This window comes from Chaetura pelagica, unplaced genomic scaffold (assembly GCF_000747805.2).
Source record: "Chaetura pelagica isolate M959 unplaced genomic scaffold, ChaPel_1.0 scaffold65, whole genome shotgun sequence".
NCBI lineage: Eukaryota > Metazoa > Chordata > Aves > Apodiformes > Apodidae > Chaetura > Chaetura pelagica.
The window spans coordinates 629,447-645,596 of record NW_009953386.1 but is presented as its reverse complement, the minus strand read 5'-3'; the positions used below and the strand labels follow the sequence as shown (position 1 = coordinate 645,596).

Below are 16,150 nucleotides of genomic sequence, written 5' to 3'. Positions count from 1 at the left end.
AAAGAGGCAGGACAGCATCCTGTCATGGTAGTGGTGGTGTCATTAAAGGTGGTCCTGCTGCTGCCTGTGTGAGGAGGTAGGTTGTGCACTGTGTGGCTGCAGAGCAGGAGCCGTCTTGGGTGCTGCATGGCTCAGTCTGCAAAGGTGTGCTCCTCCACTGAGCTTGGATAAAAGAGAGGATCAAGTCCTTGCTTCTCCTCCCCTGCCTAGCAGGCCTACAGGCGACCAGCTGTGGCCCAAACATGAGGGACAGGTCTCCTGTCAGGCCACATCCCTTACAGTGTGCAGAGCTGGATACAGTGCACCCCATGGCAGCTTATTGTTTGGGACTTGGTGTGGATGCAGATTTCTGGCTGAGAGATGAGACTTTCTAAATTATTATCTTGAGTTGCCTGGGTCTCCTGCTGCAGAGCTCATTGGCCTCAATAGTCTGCTCAGCTATGGAGGTGTTAACCATAAGATTGACTTCAGCAGTGTCCCTGACTCTCAAATTGCTTGTGGATCTGCACTGAGTTGGGTGCAGACAAGTTGAGCCCATGTGGGCTGCTGCCAGCTGGATGCAACACCCACAGGAAAAGCTGGCTTGACCCTTCTGTGTCAGCACCTGCATCTTTCTGGTGTGCCTGTATCTGCTGTGCCTTTCAGGTTTAGGGGACAGCTCAGCAGCAGCTTCCTCCTATCATCTTTTCACTGAAGTTGTCCCCTTTGTGCTCTTCTCTCACTGCCCTCCTTCCCAACCTGCCAATTTGCTCAATAGATAAAAGAAACCTTTCACAGCTTTGGTTTTGCTTCAGCATAAGCAGACAGTAGTTAGTTTTATTTGTTTCTCCTAAATAAGTAAGTTAGCATTCTGACTGGCTCCCTTGAGGATAGGCCACCACTTTGCAAAACCATGGCAGGGAGGCAGACTGTGTGGCATCCTGGCAGAGTGCTTGGAAAACCCATTTCTGAGCTCTAGCACATGGATCCAGTAGCTGCTGCTGTCCAAATCAGTGCCATTACTGCTGGCTCCTGAGCTGGGCTGAGTTTGTGGTGTGGATGTCTAGCCAGGTGTTGGTTTGGTTACTGTAGGTGTCTGGGATGTGGTGGATACATGGCTGGGCATGGGCAGCTCCTTTGCTCTCATCTTTCTCCGTGTCGCAGCAGATCCTGGGGCAATGGAGGTGCTGGAAGCAAGGGCTCACTCTTTGCTTGATGAGAAGGTGGTGTGTTATATATGATCAAAGGGAAGTGTTTTTCTCTGGTTTGAGAGCTGTTGGGGTATCTGTGTGTGGTTATTGGTGTCTGAAGAACTGGTTGAGATCCAGCCCGAGCTGTTAGTGCCTGAAAGCTGCTGTTGTCCACTGGCAAATCCGTGAGCTATATACCATTTGGATTTTGTGGTTCTGCTAGGTACCTGCATGGTAAGTGCTTGACAAAAACCCCCACACACGCTGTTCAACTTGGAGAGGCGGTCTTGGCGTAGGAGGATGCGAGTGGTTTGCTTTGGAGCCTGCTCTCCTGGCAGCTGGCTTCCTCAGCCTTCTGGGGGAGAGGTTCATAGTGCTGCATGCTCAGGCATTCACAAGCTGCTCTTTCAAATGCAGCCCCTGAAACTGCTCTTGTTGTGCGCTCACGTACGCGTCCCAGTGGATGGGCTGAGGTAATCGGGGCAACGTACCTTTGCCGCATGCTAACAGACTGCCCTTTGCTGTGCTGTGAGGGGGCTGGAAGACAGCCTTTCTGGTTACCTAGGCTGACCCCTTGCAATAAAGTGTCCTAGAAGGGAAGAAGCTTAGGCTCAGCAAGGGCTGAAGTGTTCCCTCTTTTGTGGAAAGAGTCCCCTGACTCCCATCGGAAGCCCTTCTGGTGCTCAGGGACCTCCGTTGTTTCTAAAACTTGCATTAGGCTTTTGTAGCTTATTTAATCTTGTATTTGTTGAATATGATGTCAGGGATAGCAGGGATCCCTATTATCATTGTATCCCTTGGCACTCTATACCATGAAATGAGATGATCACTGTTACTGAGGAAATGAACTGTGGTGCTGTCTCAGTATCTCACCTCAACACAGTGACTGTCTCTTCCTGGTAAATGGCATTATTGGACCTTTTGGACCATTCTCCCAGTGAGCAGACTGTGCTGTCCTCATTCTCTTCATGATATATTGTCACTAGTGTCTTGGGGTTTTGTTCTGACTGGCTATACTAGCTGCCAACTTCAGCTGTTGGAAGTGGAAGTGAGGGCAGTGCAGCTGCTGGGAATACTTTCATAGAAATATGGAGTTCTAGCAATAAAGGTGACTGGGAAAAATGTTCAGCCCATGTGCTGGTACCCTGAAGACCAGTTAAGTTCTTGAAGTATCAGGCTGGAAATTTCTTCAGATGGAGAATTGCAGTGGGAGCATGCCTGTGGGTTTACTGGGGTTTTATAGCTGCTTTCTAAAATGTAACGCTCTGTACATCTGTAGCAGCATCTTAGTACTGGTCTGGAAATACTTTTACAGGGTCCTTCAGGGAGGCTTAATAAGTAGCTTGTTCGGGTTGTATGACATAAAGGAGTGGATTTTTTTTTTTATTTCCCAAAAGTTTGGTCATACCCTCCTGTAAAATCCTAGTTTAAAAGCTCCCATTTCTATACTAATAGCATCCCTCCCAAATAAAAAGATTAGAACGTACCATCAACATCAGTAGTAGACCTATAAGGGTCCTTTTGTTTTTCTTCCGTACTGGAGGGTTTTGGCTAGGCTGCTATTGAGGAAAATAAACAACAACAAAAAAAACAACCTGAAAAACTATTCTACTTTCCCCTTCTCATTCAGAAAATCTGTGCAATGAAAACCCTTCTGCATCAGAAGCAAACTACTGTATGGCTCAGCTGGTGTATTGATTCTGGTTCTTTGTCTCATAAAACATGAGACTTGGAGTGGAGAGTGTGTGCGTTGGAGAGCACTGTGTCTTGGACCATGCAGGGCAGAAATGGGGAGATCTGCAGCTAGAAACCAGGCTGATGCTCTCCTAAAACTTACAACATTCACATGACAATTGTTCTGGTGTCCAGTGTTGGGGCGTGTGGGCACACACTTAAAATTCCGTTATTTGTTGTTTTGTTTTTTTAAAAGGCTGTGAGGGGAGAGAACAGATGGCAACTGGTTGCTTCAAAGCTGTGGGACAAACCATGTGTGTGTGTGATTTGGGCTCTGTATAGATTGCACCATTAATGGATGGATGTTTGCTTCCCTAGGGACAGCAGCTGTGCTGCCATCACAGCAACAACCTGTGACTATGCTGGGGCTTCCTTCCCTTGCTCCATAAAGGCTTGACCTTGCAATTTCTCTTCCCTGCCTGACCAAATGCCAGAAGTTGGGTATCTAAAACAAACCCACTGTGTCTCAGTCGCCGGGTGCTAGTTCTGGGCAGGGTGAGGACTGCACTTGGCTGCCTTAGCCGAGTGGAGACTTCAGTTGTGGTTGTCTGACAAGAAAACGTGGTTTTCCTGTTCCTAGGGCCTGCGGTCTTGTTCTCTTGCCTCTGCCGGACTGAAACGCTGTTGTAGTTGCCATAATCAGAAGGCATTTTTCTGCTCTGCTTGTTTGGCCACAGCTGCAAGAGTGCCTTGTCTTGGCATCTAACTCTGGCTCTGTTTGCTGGAGAGGACAGAACTGTTGCTAAGGCATCGGTGCTACAGCATGGCCTCGGCCTTCTCGGGAGCCTTGCTTCAAGGTGCTGCTTGGGAAGAACAGCAAGGACCAAATCCCTCATGCTCTCCCAACTAGTAAGAGATGGTCTCTGCATGTCAGTGCTGCCAGGAGAGTATCAGTCTGGGCAGCCTGTGTTTGCCTCACCTCTAGCTGTGGTAGGCAGAGCAGTGTAGCAAGCCTGTGTAGAGGCTGGTGGAAATACCTTCTGTAACCGTTTTCAGCAGGGATGTTGTGGGTGGGAAGCATTTTACTTTCAGTTATCAATGTCCAGTTTTATTTTCAAGGCTTCAGTCTTGGTGATTTTGCTTTAGGAAAGCAGTCAAGCATGATGAACTTGAGTGCAGCTCTGCTCATAGCAAGAGTATGTGAAGGAAAAGGGGTTTTCTGGGAAGGACATGTCACTGTAGGGCACTTTTGGGAAAGTGCAGAAGTTTTACAGGTATGTTGGATGTGAGCTGACAGCACTGCTAGAGAGTAAGAAGTGCTGTTGTTGAGTAGCTCAGCACTTCAGGAGACCTCAGCATCTCTTGCAGCAGCTGAGCTTGATGCAGTTGTAGGCTGCACACAGCCAGTAAGGCAAAGCCAGCCCTGTGTGGAAGGTTGCTTTGTGCAATCCTTCCTCAAGTCTTTTGAGGAGCCAAAGCTTCTCAGCTGGCTGTGGTATGTATTTTGTGTGCCCAGAGATCTTGGCTTGTTTTGATGCTGCTTTAGAGATCATAAAATGTTGTCAGGAGGGAGGAATCTGTTGGAAACTATGTGATTAAATAACCCCTAGGGTTCATCCCTCAATTAGCACAGCAGCGATCGGGCCTCTCTGGGTATGCTTGTGGATTTTAGGTGTGTGGCTCACTCTAAACTCTCACGCTACAGGGTTTGCATCCATAGCAAGGTAAAGAAGTGGGTGCTCTAGTAGCAAGCAGCTCTTACTGGTTCTGTATATTTGTATCTGTTACAAAAGCATGAGGCACTCCTCTGCCTTTGATGATTAACAGAGTCTAGGTGATGGTTGGTATAGTACCATGACAGGCTACATTTCTAGCTTAGCAGGAAAGCTTGAAACAGCTAAAACCATATGAATGAAGGCTGGTGCAGCCTGCTGGGTCTGAGCCTAGTGTGTCCAGTGGCAACTTTGAGCATAGGGGTGTGGCTTCAATCTCTTCCCCCCCACCCTTTTTTTCTTTTTCACTAACCCTTTCCCACCAGTTCAGAACACTCAAAACCATTTTTCTAGAAGTTTTCACAGCCCAAAGCCAGTATTTTGATTATATAAACAGGCTTCTTTCCTTGTGCCTGGGTTCAGTATAGCACTGGCTCGTTTTCCTGGAAATCCTCTAAAGCAGACAGTTTCAGTATTGGTTTAGCTGTGTAGGCAGATACAAAGCCAAAAACGGCCTCTGAGCCTGCAGAGTATGGCAATATGTCAAATATCAAAATCCCAGCAACAAGTATAAAAATGCAGCAACAAACATTCAGGCAAAACTGTTTGACTTACCTTTTGAAGAGAAAAAAAATTGGCCGTAGTTGCTGCCTTTGTGTCACAAAGTCCCCTCCTCCACTTCCTTGGATGCCCTGTAAAAGTTAATTCATTACTGTTTGTAAAGGACTCTGCATTTCTTTGCTGCCAAATGCCACTGAGGCACCCTGCTCTTCTGTTGGATCTGCTTGTTTGCTTTCCTTCTTGGCAGCATGCTGTGATGTGGCCTTCTTCAGGGTAGTAATAATAATACTAATAATAATTAGAAAAAACAACCCTCCAACCACACAAAACGCCATGCAAAACGTAGAGGCCTGTTGATACTGCCTATAAGGAAAACTGGGTTTCCTGTAGGCCACTGGCCTGAGCAAGAGGGTTTTTTTCTCTTATGTCACAGGTTTTGAGCCTGAAATACTTTTTGTGTCCTGATGTGCTTTTCTGTGTCCTGGTAGTTTGCTACAATGCCTGAAATACATGGGGCTGCCAGATCCGCTTTGTAGGACACAAGGAGGATCCTCAGTCTGACCCTCTCCAAACAGGCAATTAAGTATTGAAACTTTCTGTTCGTTTTTCTTCCTGCCTCTCCCCATTCTTTTCAAATCCTAAACCCAGGGAAAGCCTCAGTTTTGCTGGAGTGCAGGGTGAATGAATGCAGAGACCGACATGGCACTGAGCTCCTCCTGGGACGCTGCTGCAAGGAAGCAGGCTCTGGGATGGTTGCCAGTTTCCATTCCCATCGGAGCTGGCGTGTGGGTGGAGAGGAGGCTTGGTGTGGACACTTTGCCCTGCTTGCAAGGCAGCAGAGCAGCTGCCCTGCAGTGGAAAGTCCCAAAAAAACGTGTTTCTCTTGGGGAGACAGCAGGCTTCCTTAGCATCTTGCTCTTTCTCGTTCCTCAGGGCTGCCCTGGGTGCTGCTTTGCTTGACCTCCTCCTGGCACATGGTGTTGCACAAGTGTGTTGGGTGCCTTTCTGGTGGGCTGGTGATGGCTGTGCCTGTTTGGGGATGTGTGTGGGGGGGGTTCTTGTTGCTTTGCAGCTCCCTCATGGGGCAGGGCTGGCTGTCCTGTGCTGGGCAGGGTGAGGCTTCCCCTTGATGTGGGTGAAGAGGTTGAGCAACACAGCCCAGAAGGCTCTGATTCAGCCTTTTCCTCACTGTTGCTAATTACTGTGACCCTTGTAATTTTCTTGTCGGCAGCATCTTCTCTTTAATTATTATTTTTTAAATTTTCTTTAAAAGAGAATTTGAAGAGTTGCAGTCTAGCTGTATTCCTATCCTGCCATGCTCAGGATGGACTGTATAGGAGACAGAAATGAGCTAGTAGAAATTTGGGAAACTGATTAATTGCAGTTCTTTCCCAAGAGAGTGGACTATCTGTATGATTGGGGTATCTCATATGTGGGACTGAGCCTGTACTGGATTTACATCAGCAAAAAATAGCTGGGCTTTAATTTTAAGGGCTTATTGCAACCATTATCACGTTCAGATTTTGGGTGCATGTGCCAATGAATTGGTAGCTTACATAATGAGAGGGTGGAAGGGGTAGTGGGTGGGTGAAGCTGGCATCCTGATGATAATGTTCTCTATGGCATCCAGGGAAAATGTGTATTAAAATAAATTATTCTCTCCTGTGACGTGTTGTGCTTCATCCTAATGGAGCTAGCTGGTCAATGGAGCACCTCCCAAACATTTCATACTGCTGGGATGGAATTCCCAATGCTGCCTGAAATGAGAGCAGTGTATAACTCTGTTTATTTTTATCTTCTTGTTTTCAGTTGATCCTAGTTTTCCAAACGTTGCATTTGATTGAAACTATGGAGTTTCACCTTCCTGGGAAGCGGACATGGAAAAACTCAGTCATGCTTGAATGTAGTCAGAAGAGGGAATATGTGCTGCTGCCACATGACTTCTTTTATGAAATTTTGTGTTTAAGCTGCAGCAAACTCACAGCAGAAATTACAAGTTTGGCAAGGAGAAATCATCTGGCTTTCACTTTTTCTGTGTCAAGGTCTACGTGTGTGTGGCAGTGGGTCAGTCTGTACTACCTCATTTAAAGGATGATTATTTCCTTGATTAAACAGTGGCTTTTTATTCCGTATCAGTAGCTGAGTGCTTTTGACAAAACTGGTATGAGGACATATGAAGGATTAGCACCTGAGAAATGAAGCTTATTTAAGATGCTCTAGCTGGATGTGAAAGACCCCACCAAACAGTCCTAAAGATGGAATTTGCTTCAAAAGCCAAATTCGCTATGTTGAAGTTACACAGCTAATGAAATATGTGGCTCTGTACCATAGTACTGAAGATAAAGGTACACAGTGAACAAGTCTGGGTTTGTTCTTCTTTCTCAGAATCTTGTGAATGGGCTGGCATCTACGCTGAATTCGCTCATCTGGAGGGAGCAGGGGGTTGCATCTGGAGAATGAGGATGGTGGGGGGGGTGGGGGTGTGTGTTTAAATTACTGGGGTGTGATGCAGAAGTTTAATATTAGCACAAGGCACAGGAAAATATAGATTGGTCCTCCAGGAGTGCTTGTTGAATCAGTCGTAGTGCTGAGAATTGAATTTAGGTCTTAATTTGTTCATGTCTTACTTTCCCACGTTACTGTCCTTGTAATGTTTTCTTCCTGTGTTGTAACATGTGTGAGAATACTTGGTTGCTTTCCTTAGGAGAGGCATTGTTGGTAAGTGTGAACTTTACAATTAACTGGCAGCAAATGTGTTGGCAGTTCCCTTGTAATTTTTGTGGGTTCAGAGTTAAATTAAGTGTGGGTTCTTGGCAAACTCCAGCTGACTGAGTTGGTGATCTTGGTGATTTGCTGAGAATGCTGCTGCCAGCCGGACACCGTGCTTGGGGCATGGAGCAACCTGGAGAGAGCTGTGTCCTAGATCCTGCATGTGTGTTGGCTCTTTGAAAACTCCATAGCTCTGGCTTGTTTTGAAATGCTGTCCTATTTGTTAGCAGCAGTGCCTATGGATCTCTCTCTCTCTCTGTTGTCAAAATGATTGCAGAGGATCTTCCTCTGGGTTGGAGCCTTTGCTGCTGCTGCCACATGTGCCGTTTTGCTCCTGTGTGTCACCATTTTATGTAGAGACATCCCCTTCAAAGGGAGTGTCACTGCTCCTTAATCTGTCACTTGCCTTGGATTTAACAAGCAATACTGAGGTAATTCCTTCTGCTGCAGTTGGACTCCTCAGGCATTGATCTTATCTTGCTGTGAAAACTGAAGAGATTGGGCTCTTGTCAATGCCCAGATGGAGGAGATCTGAGGAGGTGTGGCTGGAAATGACTCAAAGGGAAAAGCATCCATCCTGAGCTGGTCCCTCCATCTAGGCTGGCCAGCTACAGCAAAACCAACATGGTGCTCTGATCTTCAGCCCAGACAAGGTCTCTGTATTGCAGCTGCTTTGCTGCTGAGGCAGGCTGAGCTTTGGTTCTCTATTTTCCCATACTGGAAGCAGCCTGGTGCTTTAGTTTATGCAGCCCTTCTTTGGGTTTTTCCTGTCATTCTCATGTTGAGGTGAGGGGAGAGACATTTATCTCACTTCTCATATGAAATTCTAGGTCCTAGAGAGAGTACCTAGTATTATGCTCTTGCTCAGTTCTGTGGGTGTTAATTCTTTTCCAAATAATGTGGCTATTTCTTCCTTAGTTATTTTCAGGAAACAATGTTTTGCAATTTGGGTATTTTTGTCTTTTTTTTTTTTTTTTTTTTTTTTTTTTTCTTTTCTCCTTAGCATCCAGCGAGCTGCACTGGTGGTTCTGGAAAATTACTACAGAGATTTCACAGTCTACAACCCAGCCTTATTAACAGCCTCCAAATCCCGTGCAGCCAAGCATATGGCTGGCCTGAAAGTCTACAACGTTGATGGTAGGTGAGGTGAAACGTAGTCTCAGAGACTGGGTGGGATGGGGAAGGGCTGGGTTGGCTTTATGCTTTGTTATGCACACATTCTCACCTTTTTGCTCTGCCAAATCTTTGTCTCTTGCTGGAAATCTTCCTAAAAGGGCTGAGTTTGCCAGTTCCAGATGACTTTACAGATGTGTTTAACCCACAGTAAGACTTTTGTCTTTGCCAGGTGAAATGGCCAACTTTTGGGTCTGGCTTAATTATACCACAGCTTGACAAGCACTTTTCAGAACCGCTGCTTGTTTTAGGCAGCCTCTGCTTTTTGTCGCCTTTGGGTCATCTCCTTGGTTGTGCTAGTACAATAAACACAACTTCTAACCTAAATGAGCTCCGCAGTCCTTCACTGAGCCACTTCCACAGGCAGCCTTCAGGAAAGTGAAGGAGGTAGATACTGGTGTGGGAAGAAGCAGCAGCCTTAGCAGTAAATAGCTGTGCCTGGCTTACTTGTGGCCGTGCTCCCAAGTCATCGTGATGCTAACCAGTTCATGGAAATTCAGAGGCAGAAGCTCTCCCTCTGGAGCTTTTCCGTTCAACAAACTTGTTTCAAACTTTTGGGCTTTGAAGAAGGCTGTGGGAGGATGGCTGAGTGGATCCCCCTGGACACTCAAAGCAGTGAAAACTGGACTCAATCATTTGACACTCTTAAACCCTGTCAGGGAAAGCTAGACTTGATAAGCAGGGTGTGCTCAGCCATCACAGCCTTTATAGGAGTGCACATTCCTTTGAAGGAAGAGCCGAAGTTGCATAGGAAGGCTTATATGGTGAAGGATGGCTGAAGTCCTGTGACAAGATGATGTAAGACACATCCTGGTGAACAGGATAGTATGGAAAGGCTTTGAGAGCTGGAAGGGTAAAGGGACTTAGCTGGGCAGGGTCATTCTCTTTGCAGGGTGTGGAGACTGAAATATGAAGAATATCTGTCACATGGAAAAACATGAGATGTGATTGTTTTACCTTCAATTTCAAAGATCTTATTCTAAATGTTTCCCCAAATCTGATTCCACACTCTGGAGCCTCTAAAATTAACTGGAGATTTTGATCCTTACAGTGAGATCTACCCATCCTGACAGAAAAAAAGGTGAAGGGAGGGGCAAGGGGGAGGGAGAGAGGCAGACTTGCTTATTGTGTGTTCCCAGCTGCCTGAAGTGAAGAAGCTCTTGGGTGGGAAAGAATAAGTTGAGTTGGAGAGGGGAAGCAAACAGACATGCTCTGCACTTTTCTAGAGGTGAAATATTTCATTCCAGCTGTTTGCTCACTCTTAATGAGGCCTGGTGTGTGGAAAGTCAAGACTTCCAGATCCCACAGGTGTCTGCACACCATTCAAACCCAACCACCCACCGGGCTGGCTGCAGGAAATGCTATTCTGCTTGCTAGCTGGCTTGTCCTCTCCTGTGCTGCAGCATCTCTTCAGGAGATGGCAAGGTCTGTTCCTGCAGCACCTGCTGGGATGATGGGACTTCCAAGCTCAGAGGAGAAGCTTCTGTTCTGGAGTAGTGTTAGTACCTTAGGAACTGTCAGCTCACAAAACTCTGCTCAAAGAGAAGGAACCAGAAGCAAGCTTCCAATCTGTCTGGCAGGCCTTTCCAAGCATCAAGGTCGTGAGCCTGCCAGGGCCTGAGAACTTGTACCTTCCATTCCAGAGCAGTAGTGGTTCCCTGGGCTGTTTCTTGTGGAGTGCTGCTGCCTTTGCAGACGTGGAAGTCTACGGCTTAGAGGCACGTCCTTAAGAAGATTAGAAGATTCCCATCCATTTTACAAGGCAGAATGAGGTTCTGGCTGCAGCTTACCTTGGCATCCTGACAGTCTCTTACACCCTCCATGTGAAAAAACTATAATGCTATTAAGGCAGCCTAATTTATTGGCAGCTTGTGTGTTTGGTACTGGAGCAGCCAGGAAGGGAAAAACATCTTGCTGTAATTTCTCATACAGAATGAGGAGGCTCACCTTCAAAACCAGGATTTTCATTGCCAGGCATAGTCAATGAGGCAAGTTACAGTTTTAACCCAAATTTGGGATCTAGTGTCTCCCTTGAGTCATATCCTCCATTTCAGGGCTGTCAAACAAAGTCTGAAGTGTTTAGACTCTTAAAAACTGTGTGAATGCTCATCTTTCCCACTGCTGAGCTTCAGGCTTCTATCTTGGAATCTGGTTTGTGTTTTTTAGGAAAAAACTAAAAAGTTGCCCTTGCATGAGCAGACCAATTTGAAGCAAGTCTGTGCAATCGATTTTTCCTTAACCACTGCTAGCTAAGAGTGTGGGCTTTCAGAGCAGTTAGTCAGAAAAGCAGCTCTTGGTGGTTTGGAGGCAGTCCTAGACTTCTCCTTTTTCCCTCTGGGTAGACCCACCTCTATCCTCTAGGTAGAAGGATCGGTGCGCTCTTCTGGGGCAACAATCCTTTCTCACCCCTCTCTGCCCAAACAGCCAGAGCTGAGAGCTTTGCGGAGGATCTGCAGAACCTACTACTGCTAGGAGTAGATTGCTAGTTAAGGTTGTGTCATAGAGAGCTCTGTCACTTGACTGGGTGTTACAGAGCAGGTTGCAGCTTCCCTGTTGCTATAGCTGTGTAGGATCTGTTAACAGCAACAGAAGCATTAGTGGCGGGTGCTGCTCTGAGAGCCTTGAGGAGCTACTATGCACATAGACTCCAGCCTACCCTATTGCAGAACTACTGCTCTGAGAGCATCTGCCATTTCTGGAAAACCCTATGCTTTGTCTAGAGGTGACCCTGCTGCTTCTGCATCCTGTTTTTCCTCCCTGTGTGTAACTGTCTGGAATTTGGCTTTTGTTCATTCATCTCCATGTCTTATGATGTTCTTGTACTTGTCTTTCTCCCCTTTCCAACTCCTCACTTCTTGTGCCCTCACACTGTCTTGTTGCTGACATGTGCTGTGTTCCAGCTGCCCTTGCCTTCAAGCTGAAAACATATATAACAGGCGGTAAGTTGCGTTCTTGGCATGCGCACCTCACCTCCGCCTTTGCGAACCTTCATCCCAACTAACCTCCCTCATCCACGCGCCAGAGCCCCCTCTGCAAGCCCGTGCTGCCCGGCAGGGTTTTCCTGACGACTGGGGAAGGGTTTCTGGCATTGGCTGGGGAGAAGACTTGGAGCCGCAGAGCACTGACGACAGGTGCTGTGAGGCTCTGATCCATCCCAGCCCCAGTGCTGCGGCAGTGACGCCACCTTTCTCGTCCCCTCTTTCCCCTCTGCTCGCCTCCCAAAGGCCCGGGTAACAACGCCGCGGGGCAGTCCCGCGCCATGATCGCCGCCGCCGCCCGGCGCAGGGACTCCAGCCACAACGAGCTCTACTACGAGGAGGCTGACCACGAGCGCCGTGTCAAGAAGCGCCGCGCGAGGTAAAGAGCTGCCCCCTTCCTGGGGGTGCTGCTCCTCCGCGGGGAGCGTCCCCCCGGGGCCTGGCCAGAGCGAGGGGATGCTCGTGCTGAAGGGCTGGGGGTTGGCTGTGGATCTGCCCCAGCCTGTAAAACCCAGAGGCACAGGGAGCATGACAGCATGCAATGGGAGTTATCTGAGGGACGTGCTTAGAGCTCATGTTGATTATGCCAGATAAGCTAATTCAGTGCCACAGATTAAGGAGCAGTCCAGTGCTTGACAAATCTGTAGCTACTTGCTGTAGGAAATCCCATTATTTCCCCCATGTCCAGGCTTGTTGTCACAGCTCAAGTAATCCAGGCCCAGGATCGGTGGAGCGCTTAGTGGTGCCTTTTCATGGGCAAGGAGAATATTGGTAGTTCCCCATTCTCAAGGAGTTGGGGAGGAAAAGCATGACCAGAAGTGATTGCATTTGATTGTGGAACATAGGTATGTTTGCTACCAGTCACATCTAGACTGCAGCATTGATGCTGTGTTGAGGTGACCCAAGGTAGTGCCTCTATTTGCTCTGGAGCCTAATTACAGCTTGTAGTTAACATACCTAACAGTTTGAGGCAAGTTGCTCATGGGCAAGCACCCCTGAACTGAGCTGGGTTTGGAAGGAATGTGCCATAACTGGAAGGAGCTGGCTTGTTTTGCATTTTCTTTTGGCAGTTTATATTTAGTAGATAAAGTGCTGGCACAGTGTCCCCCCAGAGCCTGCTTTGGTCTGACCTGTGCTCCATAGCTGCTGTCTTTTGGGCTCTCTTCCAGCCTCGAGGCAATGGGAACTTAAAATTCCCTTTCCTTGCAGTGTAGCATTCTAACTCAGGCACATCTCCCTTGCTTGTTGAGTTTGGTTGGAACAGATGCTTAATCAGAGGGAAACCATCAGTCACTAGAAGACCAGGCCAGATGTTTCAAAGGAGAAAGGTCAGATTTGCAACAAAAAGACACAAGGAGGTTAGAAACTGATTTCCACCCCCACCTCCCGTGAGCCAAATTAGAGGAAATGGGCAGGGGTCAGGGCTTACTGTGCTGTTCCTCATGTAGAGTCTGAATGCAGTATGCTATACCTGTGCTTGTCATGAGGCAGCTTCCCCTGGCTTTCAGGTGCTTTGGGTATTGAAAGCAATGTGAACAGTAGCTGGTGCCTTGAGTGGAAGCCTAGTGTGAAGCAAGTCCTGTCTGAAGGGGCAAAAGAGGAGGAGTTTTTTTGGGGTGATTCTGCCATTATTGTTGCTTTTTCCTCCCTAAACTTAGTATAGCCCCTCAATTGTTACCAATTACTGGGCTAACTTCTGTGTGTCGTTTGGCATCTGTGTTCATTTTTCTGGTGTGGTCTTGGTGTTTGCTCACCTGTGCCAACACGGGAATGATTTGCAGAAGCCAGCTTTAGCTGCAGTGTTAGGAGCAAAGATGGGAGCCCTGTCATTGTTCAGTGGAGGGCTGCAGAGCAATCACCCAGCAGCACAAGGTCTGTACCCAGTTGGTGTGAATGAAAGCAGACTGCAGCTTGTGAGCACAGAGTCACGGAGCAGTCTGTGTCCTGGGTCATACTAGTTCATAGCCAGTCTTATCCTGACTCCCTGCTCCTCCTTATGCTTCACGCTGCGGTGCTGTTTGCTGGAACCGTTGTTTTCAAAGACATGCATTAAACACAAGGGCAGCTGTGTCTTGTTGGAGTCACGTAGTTGATGTTTATGCTGTGTTGGCAGAACCAAGTCTGACACTCAGGCTTTTAAAGTCTTAATCCTTGTTTATGACCCTCAGTTGCTGGATGGCCTGGTCAAGGAAAGAAAAGCTGCTCTCTGCCCCCTCAGACTGTCAGTAGAGAAGGTTTTATGCAAATTGTCTGATGGTAGTGAGTCAGTGGCAGAGAAGGAATAGGAGCTTGTAAATCCTGACTTCCAGGCTCTGTCTTAACCACAAACCCATCTTTGTTGCGATTCTCACTGTCCTGATTTTTCTTCGGCAGGCTTGTGGTTGCAGTGGAGGAGGCTTTCACTCACATCAAACGCCTCCAGGCAGAGGAACAGCAGAAGGCTCCAGGAGAGATGATGGACCCCCGAGAAGCAGCCCAGGCAATCTTCCCCTCCATGGCAAGAGCTCTGCAGAAGTACCTTCGCACCACTCGCCAGCAACAGTACCACAGCATGGAGAGCATCTTGCAACACTTGTCCTTCTGTATCACCAATAACATGACACCAAAGGTAATGCTTTCTCTAATATTAGTGCAGGGAGAAGGGGGTGGCACATTGCTATGTGCACGCAGAACAGAAAGTTGTCAGGGGAGGTGAGTGAAAGTTTTCATAGTTGCTGTCTCTGATATGATCAGTGCATTGTAGGCTGCATCAAGTCTTACAGGGAAGTAAGGTTTCCTCTACAGCATCTTCTGTCTCTTTATCTGAAAGTGCCTGTGAGATAATTGTTCTCATTCCAGGAGAACCACCTTCCAGGTGGTTGTAGAGAGGCAAGTGCCAGTCTCTTCTCACAAGTAACAAGCATTAGGGCGAGAGGAAGCGGCCTCAGGTTGTCCCAGGGGAAGTTTAGTCTGGATATCAGGAAAAATTTCTTCACAGAAATGTTTGTCACGCCCTGGAACAGGCTGCCCAGGGAAGTGGTAGTGTCACCATCCCTGGATGTGTTTAAAAGTTTTGTAGGGACTTAGTGACATGGTTTAGCAGTGGACTCGGTAGAGTTAGGTTAACGGTTGGACTTGATGATCTTAAAGATCTTTTCCAACCTAAATGATTCTATGATGGTAGCCTTGAGTCACAGGGAGTTTTCCCAGCTGCCTCATGGTAGCAGCATGATGCAGATGGCAACCTGAAGAGTCCCATTATTGGGGTTTTTTTTGTCCCCTCTGCCATGCTGCTCCTAATTATCACCTAAATCCCTGTCTGTCTGACAGTGTTTCTAATTCATGGACCACTTGGTTCAATGTCATTTTGCTGCTTCACATGCTGACTGTGACTGTGAACTTGCAGGAAGGGACTGAATGATGAGGGAAACAGCTCACACAATCCCACTCCTACTTGCCACCTTCCCCTCCAGAAAATCCCTACAATCCTTGAGAAGGTTTAGAAATGTGAGAATTCACTCCTGGACATTTACCCAGGACTTAGTATGCTAAGAGCAGGAATACTACCGAGAGGTGGGGCATCCTCTCAGTGGCATCCACTTGGTACCTCGTCCAGGTATGCTGTCCTTAAGATTGCAAAGAAGGCTTTAAAATACAAGTGACATGAAATGATGTTCCCTGTTCTGCCTTCAGTTTTGTAGCATCATTCAGGCTGCAAATATGGAAACCTCTGCTTCCCACCTTAGCTTTGCCTGAGGAAGGGGGGGCCAGCTATCCCACCCACCTGTCTGGGACAGCAAATTTGGGATGGGTTGTGGGGCTGGTAGGGGAGAAATTACTTCTGCTCTACTGAGCTGCTGCCAGGCAGCAGTGCTGACAGCAGCATTTGGGGCTTGCTAGGATGGATCCTCCTGAAAAGGGATCTCCTGGTTGTTGTGTCTGCTCCTGTGCTCTGAAAAGCTGAGAGGCTCTGGGGAGGTGTCTCCTCAAGCGTGGAAGCTGAAACCATTTTCTTCAGCATGGCAAGTCCATGCTCATGAAGCTGTACCTGGGGATGGGAAGAAAGCATTGATGCAGAGCGAGCGGTGGGGCCGGCGCTGACACGTGTCCCTCTCTTGGCAGGCCTTCCTGGAGC

The 16,150-nt window shown here is 47.6% G+C and overlaps 1 protein-coding gene across 1 annotated transcript in view; it reads left to right on the top strand.

Annotated features, from left to right (window-relative positions):
• Nucleotides 1-16,150, top strand: part of VANGL1 (VANGL planar cell polarity protein 1) — a 32,146-nt gene that overhangs the window by 15,754 nt on the left and 242 nt on the right. Inside the window, exons 4-7 of the mRNA XM_009998218.1 lie at nucleotides 8,889-9,022; nucleotides 12,283-12,415; nucleotides 14,410-14,644; nucleotides 16,138-16,150. The exon at nucleotides 16,138-16,150 is cut by the window's right edge and continues 242 nt beyond it. Of these exons, the coding sequence (XP_009996520.1) occupies nucleotides 8,889-9,022; nucleotides 12,283-12,415; nucleotides 14,410-14,644; nucleotides 16,138-16,150 (515 nt within the window). The remainder of the gene's footprint in view (nucleotides 1-8,888; nucleotides 9,023-12,282; nucleotides 12,416-14,409; nucleotides 14,645-16,137) is intronic.